Source organism: Rhinopithecus bieti, unplaced genomic scaffold (genome assembly GCF_001698545.2).
Source record: "Rhinopithecus bieti isolate Rb0 unplaced genomic scaffold, ASM169854v2 scaffold_444, whole genome shotgun sequence".
Classification (NCBI taxonomy): domain Eukaryota; kingdom Metazoa; phylum Chordata; class Mammalia; order Primates; family Cercopithecidae; genus Rhinopithecus; species Rhinopithecus bieti.
The window spans coordinates 423,110-435,325 of record NW_016803142.1 but is presented as its reverse complement, the minus strand read 5'-3'; the positions used below and the strand labels follow the sequence as shown (position 1 = coordinate 435,325).

General features: G+C 35.1%; 1 protein-coding gene across 1 annotated transcript; it reads right to left on the bottom strand.

The window, feature by feature from the left end:
- Positions 1-314: 314 nt before the first annotated feature.
- On the bottom strand, positions 315-10,084 carry SYT4 (synaptotagmin 4). The gene is given in 5 exon segments (XM_017867195.1): positions 315-3,068; positions 4,145-4,265; positions 6,019-6,479; positions 6,482-6,832; positions 9,682-10,084. Coding segments are annotated over 5 exon segments (1,275 nt in total). The 5' UTR covers positions 9,716-10,084; the 3' UTR covers positions 315-2,760.
- Positions 10,085-12,216: the final 2,132 nt, after the last annotated feature.

The following is a 12,216-nucleotide window of genomic DNA, read 5'->3' as shown; positions in this document are numbered from 1 at the left end:
GAGAGTGGAATGGTATGGAGGGCAGGGCAGGGCAGGCCATGAAATCCTCTTGAGTACTACTCCTTCCTACTTGATTCCATTGCCTATGCTCCTTGATCCTCACGTTTTGTTTCTGTTTGCTAAGGATAATGATATCTGCTCCAGGTGATTGTGATGAAGATGTTTTTAAAATGTATATTAAAGATTTCAGTGCTCATTAATTAATGTTCCCTAACCTATGCAAGGAGATCCACTAGGGAAACTTGAAAATTCAGACAGCAATAAGAGAAGCCTTAGTACAGAATCCATTGGCAGAAAGTCTGCATTGAAATGGGTTGGGCAAAAGCAGCAATTTATTCATGTCTTACAAACATGGTCTTACAAACATCATACAGAGCTGGCACAAAAGAACAGACACTGTCTCGTACACCATGCTTCCTTCCAAAACACTTCTATTGAGTTACAACATCAGAACAAGTCAATTACTGAGTTACACAGTTCTTCAAACATGGATACCTCCCCATTTGGGTGGTGAGATTGGCTAATCAGACAAACAATTAATTTACATGTTTAATACAGTGCAGGATTTGTAACAGGATTCAAGATATTCACATTGATATTGTAATACATTCTAAAACAGTACATTTTTTCAGAAATGATGAAATTAGGTACTAAGATCTCCCTGCCTGTTTCAATTCCTTTGTTGTTTTTCTTCTTTCTTTTCTTAAAACCAGTTGCAAATAGTTTTACTCAACTTTTCACACTCAAAACACTTCAAATTTTAAAAGCTAAAACTATTTACAAATTACCCATTTTAATTTTAAAAGTGTTTGTTGTTGGTTTCATTGTTCCATTTTAAAAAAGAAAATCACCCTCGTCCAACAACCATACCTCAGCTGCTACCACCATTAACTTCTCTGGCTGCTGTGAAGAATACTTAGAATTGGCCCCTTATAAATTTTCAGAGGTCCAAAATATACTCTGTTCCATGGCCCATGATACCAAATGTACATGTATAAAATGGCCATTTGACTTCCCCAAGCTACACACCTACTACAGATCATTTCATGTTGCTTTCACAGAAATGCCGAGTGGAGCAAGATGCCGTGAGGTGACTTTGTAGTGAAATGAAGACAATGATTGGGAAATATGCTTTTTTAATCCCAAAGTCATTTTAAAAGCACAAAAAAGAGGTTGATTTTTAATCTTTGTACATACAGAATGTAATACATTTTCTTTACATTAGGCATAGTCATAAAAAGCATGTATAAGTTGTTTGGAAAATGCATTTTCATAGAATTTACAAACACTGTGATATCAAACACATTCTCAAAACTGCTAAAGTACTGACACAAAACCTGACTCAAAATGTAAATTTTTCAGTAGACTTAATTTCTAACTTGCATATTTAATAATTCAACTGTACTCAAGTTCCACTCATACTTCTCTAAAAACTCAAATATAGTGACATTACTCTCAAGTTAATTCTTTTCAAATAATCACAGGGTGCAGCTTATTTCTAACAGGTTCTGAATGAATTTCAGAACACTGGCACTGGAAAATGATACAAGACACAAGTCTGTAAACTGCTCTATAGACAACAGCTCAGGACAAATTAGCCTAGAAAAGATAGTGAAACACATTCTTTGTTGTGCTAATTTGACAGCCTAAGTATATTTTGCGTGAACATATGTAAATTACGTTAGAATTGCTCTTGAACGATTTTGTAGTCTTACATTTGTTTGTTGGTTAAGTAACACTTTTTATCTGGCAATGTAAAAAATCTTCACAGTCTTTTCAAGTAGTATCTTAATCTATTCTGGGGGACAATAAGTTAAATGAAGACTTCGGTGGCCATGCTGACTCGGTACAAACCATGGCCTTAGAAGTACACTTGCACACTATACCTATTTCCTATAAGAAAATTGCGCTTCTAACTGGATTTCTAGTTGAAGTTTATTTCTTTATTCACTAACTAATTCAACGATTTCACGAAGGTACATAGGGTTTTCTCAGGCCACACTGAGGCTTGTGACAGGCAGTGAATAATCCAAGGCCATGGTTCTTAAGTGAGGCTATATTTTACAAAATTTTGAGTCACATGTAACCTTAGGGGGGAGAAAAATTATATTTCAGCCACAGTGTTCTCAACTCAGCCCTTTGACAAAATCATTTCTCAGCTTGTTCACTGTCCTTTTGAAATGCATCTAAGTTACCCTTATGATAAAATTGCATCAAATAATTACAAACCAAACTGAAATGACCAGATACTTTTATATGCAGGACAACCATTTGCACATGACATAATTAATAAATACAAACTGGAGGACATTTTTTTAAGTATCTTTGGAATTAAAGAAAAATTGATTTCCCCAACCTGAAGATAAATGGATAAATTTTCACAAGGCAAGGCATACTCTTCATTTTAAATCTTAATAATCACATTAACTTTTTGTGACATGTTCCAATGAGATTGTCACATTTTTAATTTGGGATTCTGGCACAGTATTCATAAAATGCCTGATTATTCCTAGTTATATCACTGGTAGTCTGAAGGAAAAATTGAATATCTTATGAAAATTTATCCAACTCTTCTAATAAATAGGGAAATTATCATGAAACACATTTGAAGTTACTTTCTGGTCTACTAATTCAATCCATTTCTAGCAACAATAACAAAAAAGGTAGCTTGATTTCCCAAGCTTGCAATCCAATATCGAAAGAAAGAAAATTTCTCCTTGCCTAGTAAAAACCTTTAAGTTCCAACTCATGGCTGGGATGCTAACCATCACAGAGCACGTGCCACTTGGCAATTTGTCTCCTGGGATAGTCACAAATCTCTTTCCAGTGCTCTCCACCAGTTCCTTCTGCTGCTGCACCCAAGACTAACTGCCCGATTACCTCATTTCGGGACCCCCTTTCAGAATCCAAAACCAAAAATTCAACACTTATATCTTCAAGGCCCTCACAAGGAATATCAAAGACAAACAGCTCATTGAACACTGCATTGGGGGTGCATTTCTTCACATGAGTCTTCTTCTTGGAGATTCTCTTTTTGGCATGGTACAGGTTCACTTTGACATAGGGATCTGCAATGGAACATAACAGGCATTACAATGGCATAACTGGGCTAGAGAGCTGATATCAATATAACAGTGCCCTTAGAGAACATGGCATGCCAATGACATGTGGTTACCAGAAAAATAAGTAAAATCAAAGGAAAAATATGGATAAAGCTTGGCCTTTCTCTTGTCAACAGAACTGAAAATAAGGAAGAATATGGAAAATAAGAAAAAAAAGTTCTAAATTAGAGAATAAGGGGAAAAATTAATGATAGGAAAAGAGGTAACACAAAAGGAAAGAAAATAGAATGTTCTATGGACCCATTCTGATTATTATTAACTTAGTCCAAGAATAGAATAGAAGGAAAAAAATATATATTAGACAACATCTAGCTTTACTGACTTGTGTGACTTTGGGTAAGTCTATTTCCCTGACTTTTGGCTGTGTTTTCCATAGAATAAGGATTTAGAGTCCATAATATCAACGTTTTTTTTTTAGTTTTAACTTTTATGAATTTCTTTAGTCACAGGCTGGATTTGCTTTCTATTTCCTAGTGTTGAGCTTCTCTGTGTCATTGTTAGTATGTAGATATTAAGTTCATGCCACCTTATCACAATACTTTTGCCTTTTTCTGGTGGCAATATATGAGTCAATTTTAGTTTCATAATCTAATCTTTTAAGACCATGTTTTCAACTTCCATCATTAAATAATAATAGTAATAACATTAGATGATATTTGAAGAAGTATGTGTTTCTAGTTCTCACAATGCCCCTCAGGATGAGTAGTATTATGGCCAATTTGTACAGAGGTTGAGAAACATACCCAATAGTATTTTGCTAAGGAATGAAAGGGTTAGGATTTGAACTCAGGTAATGTTAAACTGTAGCTTATTTTGTTTCTCATTTCTATACAACAAAAAATTAGTGTTTTGTTTCATTTTTTTGTAAAGTTAGTCACAAAACTAAAAGCTAACTTTTACAGCAGATAAATAAGGTATTAGAGAAAAGATAAAACATAAAAGAGTTAGAGTAGGTGGGCTCATTTGCAGTAAAATACATTCCACTCATACAGTAAACCTGAGTATTTCAGAAGCATTCTTACCTGAAAGTCCGGACACATCAGATTTAGGCAGATGTCGAGCTTTTAAGACAACCACAGTTAGAGTATTTGTGGTGGACTGATAGCAGAGAGAAATCAGTAACTCACCACGTCCTGAAGACTTCTAAAGAAAGAGAAATGTGATATAAGTATTTCTGTCTTTTTAGCTTTGAAGTTTGTACTTTCATTAAAGTTTAAATAGCATTGTCATTTAAATGTAATCTTCTTACTTATTTTTATTTTAATATTCTAAGGAATCGAAGAGTAAAAGCTTTTGTGCAGGACCATCGCTGCTTGAAAAACCACTGCCTGCCATCTTGTGGTCTTATTTGGTACTACAGAATGTTAAAATTCGCAATAAATTGGCCACACCCATTGCTTAGAAATGTTTAAAGTATATTTAAATTATATCCTACATAGGATAATTTTGGCTTTTGGTTTTAACAACATCTCTACTTTTCAAAGTTATTACTAGTAATAAAGCTTATCTAATTATTTGCATGAGTATGTGTTGGGTCAAATGACTCTACACACACTCATGCAAAAAATTAGATAAGTTTAATTTGATTTCAAATTCTTTACCACCGACATATTGAAATTTGAACTCAGTCCCAGTGAGATTTATTCCGACCCCAACTACCTTCCTGGCACAGAGGGATAATGGAGTTAAAATTCTCTGCCTCTGCCTCTAACAACAGCATATTTCCATTCAAGCCAAGGATTGAATTGATTTTAAGTACTGGAGAGAATTGTTTTGGGACGGTGTCATAGCGTCCTTCTTTGAATGCTACTTAGATTTCATTTGTACTTTAAAGACAATAGATAACATATCCAAAAATTCAAAGTAAAATTTTTGACTGAAAGTAACAAGATATTAACTTGGTGTTTGTTTGCAACTAAGAGTGATGGTTGACACAAAACTAAAACTGCAATATATTTATACAAAAACTAACATGGGACAGCTGTATAAGTAGGCACTCTAAGGAGAATAAGAGTAGAAGAAAGATCCTTATTCCCACTGTGCCACTAAATCAGCCGGGTGTCTCAAACAAGCTGTGGAATGTCTCTGAACCTTGACCTTCATTAATTTCAGTAGGAGAGGAGACAGTCAAAATGAGCTGTCAGATTTTCAGTTCTGAAACACTATGTTGTTTCAAAAACGTAAATTAGTATGTTTATTTATTTTATAAGTAATTCTAATATAAAGAGAAGTTATTCTGAAATACTACTTTTGAAATCAATTGAGTTTCAAATTTAAAGTGAAGATGGGATTAAATTTGTTTAATTGATGCCTTATTTCTTTCTAATAAACTCAGAACTACCAGAGTAGTATAACTACAAAAATAGAGGAACTCGTTTCCTACTATACAATTTAGAGATGGGCATTGATAATTGAATATGACGTGATGCCTCCTCCTTGAAAAGCAGTTCCATGGAAAGTCAATACAATTTCCAAATCTTCAGGAATAATTGATTTAATTTAAAATTTAAATTTTAAATTCAATTACATTGACCTTGAAACCTCTTTGTTAACTTGCCTATGAATAAGAAATATTCACCTATATTTTAAAGTAGCAGTGTTTGTCAAAATATTTATGATAGAGATTAACAAAAGTATTTACATAAGTGATATCTAAATATCCATAAAGAATGTATATTTATTTCATATCATTAAAACACTTTGAGTATTTCAGTTATGGATTAAATTTTATTTCATCTGTTCTATTCCCTTGATCTCCATTAGATTATAATTAATAATAATTAAACATAGTAAGGATGATATGTACTAGCTTATCATATTAATGAAAATTCCTCAGACACCAAAAAGCTACATAAAAGATTGTTTATAAATACTTTAAGCACTGAAAATAAATTACCCTAACATTTCTCTTGATGATCTCTCTGTTCATTAACATTTTTCCTCCAGATAATTCAATTCCCGAGAGAGGAATTAGAACTTCCCCAATGATATCATCTCTTGAAAACCTGTCAAAACTCAAAATTGTGAAGTGCAAGGCCAATTCTTGGATTTGGGTGTAGGGGATCCCATAGAATGTAAAAGTCTCATCAAAAGCTGGATCCAAGGTTTTTCTCAGCACTCTAGTTTTCACTTTATGTTTCTTCTCTGGGAGGATCGTCATTTTGATATATGGGTCAGAGGTCATCGACTGCTCATCCATGGCTGGCAAGCCACGGGCTTCCTTGATATTGACCACAAATGCTTTTTTCTCAAAGTTGTATTCTAAGGAGAAGAAGAGAGTTCCCAGCTTCTCTTGTTTCTCTTCTGAAGAAAGGGAAGTGCTGGACTTTAAACTATCAGGGGAAACTGCCTCTTTTCCCCTTCTAAAAAGAGCTTTGGGGTTGCATTCTCCAGATCAGAAGGGTTGCCAGGTTTGAGGTTGGTTTTGGGAAAATTGCCATTGAGATCTCTCTTTTCAAGATCCAGATGCAATGAATTCTTTGGCACAGCTGGCTTATTCTTTACTTCATTTTTGTCATCTGCTCCAAACTTCTTTTTGCTATTTAGGTTTTCAGGGTAAATATCAACTCCCTTAAGCACATGCACAAACTTGTATGGAGGAGTCTTGTTAGACTTGGATGATTTTCTCTGACAGCAGATCCATGCAAAGAGAGAGACTGTGAAGACCAGGCCAAACGCACTGAAGATCCCCACCACTGTGGGGATTTCATCTGAAAAATCAAATGACCAATAATATACATTAAAGAAGCAGAGCTGGAGATATGAGCCTTTTTGAGGGAAGTTGGTAGCAGAGCGAAGGCGAACATGTGAATGTCGTCCAACGTGATTAGTAATAGGTAATAGGTCAGTATATGGAGTCTGAAGGCGAAGTAGTAGGGGGTAACTATATATATATATATATATCACACTAACTTCAGATACAAACACATCCCCACAGGAAAACATAAAGTATAGTAGAAACTCCTTCATTTCAGTAGTTTTCATTAGTGAAATGAAAAGACAAAATGGTCCTGAATCAGATACGGGGAATGCTTAATGACTCTGACCTATTTTGTTTTCTCAGGTAACATGAGACAACTACGAGATGATGGATCAGTACTAATTTCATTAATTTTGTTGTCATTTTGAGGCTTTCCAGAGCATCAATTTTTACTGGAATTCTAAGTAGTTCTTTACCCAGAATTCAAGCAGCAAACATTTAGGGACCCAGTGGTTCACTTAATTATAGGAAATTCTGAAACAGTATTTGGCATTGCCACAAACTCATTAATAATTTTCAACCCAATTATGGAACAGTGGTAAAAGAAATACACATATATTAGAGAAAAATAAAACAAAAACCAAAGAGTAACAGGGTACCAATATTTTGTAACTTACAACACTACCATCCCTCTGTATGACAACCCCAAATTTCTCAAACACTGACATTTTCAAAGTATAAATGAATTAAACTTAAATAAGATAAAAACAGAACAATGGTTATAAGTGAATCAGCATTCCTTGACATGTAATGAGAACAGTGAAATTTAGAGTTCAATTTTATCTATAACTGTTTCTTCCGCTAGCACATGGCATGGCAAATGATAATCAAACTGAAATTATCATTATTTTCTTGAATAATGGCACATTAAATTACTGACATTAGGTAATATCGATTATGCATAAGGCTTATCCTATTTTATGTGTAAGTATCTTTCTTAAACAAATGGTTAGTAACACCATGGAAGCAAAAGCAGTATTACTACATCCATACATAGTGAATCAATAGAGTCAAGGCTTAATATCATCAAAGTGAATACAACTAATGTAATATTATATACATTTTGTTCCATTGCAATATGCTTTTTATCCTAAATAGTGAATAATAAAGTTATAAGTTCCAGCCCAGAAAGGGTTAAAACTTTTCTAAATAACCACAAGAAATCCAGTCTTTTGTTACTTCCCTTCCCCATCCCCCCAAATCTTCTGCCAATCTACTTCATAATTATAAACCTGAACTCAGAGAATGTAAGGTTAAGAAAAGACAAATAAAGTAGAAGATAAAAAAATCCAATAAAACCTCAATAAAAATCCTGTATTTTAATGTATAGAAAATGAATCATGTAAAGATGAAATAAACCTTTGACTTCTCTAGGTAGAAAAAAGAAACAGTGACTACTATAATATAAAGCAAGAGCTAAAGATAATCTGCTAAACTTAGCACCAGCTTTTCAGTTTTTCCTTCTATTCAAGTCTTTGTGAAAAAAAATGCACCCACATTCCTGGGCTATAATAACCCAAGGCTAGGGAGCAAAAGCAAAGTCATGAACTGAGACAGTTCTTTAGCCAATGTAAAACAATAAAACAGCAGAAAATCATTTTGTAAGTAGACTGATAGACCATGCTAGAACATATTTTCACTAGTACAGTCTCTAAAAATTCCTCCGTTTTAGAAAATCATTCAGGTTTCAAATGAAGAATTGGGAATAAACGTCATACCAAAATAAACCCAATAACCCAAATGGAAGGCTGGGAAAGAAATTCATTTATGAATATTATAAATTGTCCCTATTTGATATTTATGTCAAATGGCAAACATTTTATATAACATGGAAACACTTATCTACTCCCTATGTATTCTCTACTGATCAGGTCTTATAATCTTGAAAGCCAAGATCATAGTTATTTTACTCAGCTTAATAACGATTATCATACATCTGTAGATATCACTCCTCTTCACAAACTTCTATGAAATTTCATGATTTACAAAATACATGTAAGTAAAATTCTGACCTTTTTCATTTGGAATACATTGGGTTCTAAAAATAGTACTTTTTTATCCTAAGAATTACATCTAATTTTATGTACTGAAACCAAAAATTTGGTGTAAGAAAAGGAAAACTTAACGGGAAAATTGGAGCCCTAATTCAAGTTTCCAGCAGCTTTCAGCTAATTGTGCAACCCACAATACTTCCCTCATCTATCTGGGTTAGCTCAGCAGTGAGATGAAACAGGCTGAGCCAGTGCATTTTGAAACTCCCTTTAACCCTACTACCATATGATTCTGTCTTTCACTAGCAACATATTTCAAAGATACTAGAAAACATAGCAGACAAAACACCCATATGGAACACCCTGTAATAAATATACATTGCCAAACCCCAATAGACAAGTTGCTTTCTTTAACCAAGATCAAGCCCCACTGTAACCAGAGGTATATTTAGCTTCTCCTAATAAAATATAGATTTACCTACAAAATAGATGAAACCAACATGGGAAAAACAAAACCCTTTTTCTTTACTCAGTGCGTACTGCAATTTACAGAAGTACCTGAAAATTTAAGAACTTCTTGAAGGTAAATTCTCTCTAACAGAAGACAGTTTTAAGGAGAGAGATACTAAGGAAGGGAGAGAAGCCGCAGAAGTAAGCCACAATTGCCTGACTGCCATTCTCATTTTCCTTTTAAATTAACTACCTAGGAAATCTGTATTCACCAACCAGGGAAAAAATAAATGAATAAACAGCCCACCCCAGAGTATTCAAGGAACAACCGCAGTCATAAGTTCAGTAACTTGCTTACCAAATTCTTCCCGGCTGGTGGTGATCGGAGCCATTTTTTACTGCGTGTTCTGTCCGAGGTGCTGAAGGGAAAACTGCCTGGCTGGATTCACTTGCCTGGATCTGAAGCGCCGACTCTCCGAGCGCTGAAAACAACAGCGCAGAGCCCAGGGGACCAGCTCCTGGAACAGGGAGGAGGCAAAGAGGGAGGTCCACTCGCCCTCGCACAGTGATTTGCCACCTCGGTTCCTGTTTTGGCTCTTCTGAGAAGCTCGTCTCCGAGACTCCAGACGTGGCTGGAACCCGAATTGACGCAATCCTGACGCTACAGGGCTGAAATCAGCACCTGCCCCCCTCCCCTCCTCCCTTCAAGCTTTCCTTCTTGCTTCCTCCCTCCTCTCTTGAGGATTCAACACACGCTCATCAATTGTTTTAACTGTTGAACCACTAGAGATTAGCTTTGCTGTTTTGTGGGGGCTCAGAGGCTTACCGAGATGAGCCCCGAAACAGATCCCTGTCAGTTCCTAATATAAAATCTCCTGATCACCTAGATGAATAAAATTATGTTTCTGAGTTATCAGAATAACGTAACTTACAGAGGAGAAATTTCTGGTTCAAATGACTCATTTTAAGATGCAAAAACGTATTTTCTTGCTTTTTAGTTTTTTCTTTGACATGTTATACCTGTGACACTTACTACATTTAGAAAAGATTCACTACAAATTGATCCATTTGATATAAGATAGTTTCTCCACTATAATCCTTTATGTTCTAATACATTGTTAGTCTAAATATTTTGCTGGTGCAGTTGATCCTTCCTGGTCTGTCAGCTCTCTTCCCTTTAATACCTGACATTTGACCAGTTAAAGCACTTAGGAACAGATGGGAATAATTCCTTGGATATTCAGACTCACTCTCAGTTATGACTTTTGCGTATAATGACACTGCTTCTGAAATGACATTTATGGTTAAAAGGCCTGACTTCTAGTATGCTTGTACAAAATAGTTCCAATAATCAGGCCAACATCTGAGGTAACATTGGTAGCACTGGTTATTTCAAAGGAAAACATTCCGTTTTCTAAACTGATGATATTCTCGAGGTGAAAAACGGAAAAATATGGTGTCAGATTCTGATTCATTTGAATCTGAAGAGTGTGCCTTTCTAAAACAAATGCTTAGCAATTTTTCAAAGGAAAGAAGTCAGGCTGTAACTCCAACTGTCAATTATTGCTCTGCAAAGAATTTCTTTGCTCTGGAGTTAATAAGCAAATGACATTCAGTGTGTGCTGGGATGTGGGAGAAGGGATACAGGGTGAGTCTCAGAAAGCTACTGTGCAAGTGGCAGGTCCCTGCACATTGGCTAGCAGCAGCCCAGAGCATCAAGGCTCTGTCTGGGGAGAAATTGGCTTCAGTTCTTTGCATCATGGAAAATTTTATAAACCAGTCTTTTTTCTTTGCCATTCTATTTGCTCCCACATACTTGGCATTTGAATGTTCCTCTGACACATTTTTTTAAACTTTCTATCTTCATGCTATGAAAACACACAAACTAATTTGCTGTATTTAATTTTTCCACTGGCAGAGTCTGTGGTTGTGTCTTTATCATTTCGCTTTATTCAGATTACCTCAATTATCTGCATAATTGAGGAAAACCCACCCGGTGGGGTTGTCCCTAGAAATAAATACCTATTAGGTTAAAGAATAAGTGGCATTTATTTGTGATGCATATCACAGGTGGACCAAATACATGGTATGATATTTACTAAAGTGTATATTTTCTAGCTAAGTTATTGCTAACATATGTTTAAGTTCATTTTTTATAAACATAAATACCTTATGTGCATGTTCTATATAAATTAGTATCTCATTAATTTTACCTTCAGATAGTAAAATGTTGTTATCTGTAAACTGTACAGATTGTTTAAACTCTATTTCTATGAAACCCACCCCATCCTTTGCTGTCTGACATCTGAGGAAGCATCGTGATAAGATTACCTCTTGCCCAGAGCTAACACTATTGTGGACTAAGTAACTATTTCATTGCTTGCTTTATAAGCAAACTGAAAAGAACTGTTATTAATTAAATGTCTGAAGTTTCCCTCACTTTCATTTGATGAATAACATTTTAGGTATTACTCAGTCTCTTTAGACAAGCTTCTAGCAACACCAGATGAGGAGTGGGCAGTAGACAGACCCCACACAGAGAAAAACCTGTAAGATTTTATGATTGAGATTCACACCCTACCACATTATTGAATTATTCTTTTTAGATCCATCAAACAAGTAACCAATTTACTGACGTGCAAAATACCGCTCTAGAAGGGGTGACTTGGGAGGAGGAGTTGTTGCTAGGTAACCACTTTTTCACCACCCAAAACACACAGCCTCAAACAAGTTCTTGCTTTGGCAAACACAGACCATTCTGTGCAGGCGGCAGTATTTACTTCAGAATGATTCTTTCACTGTTAAAGTGGTTCAACTTTTACATTACTTTCTTTTCCAATTGCAAATGTCTATATATAATTTGAGAAACAATTAACAGAACACTTGAATTTAG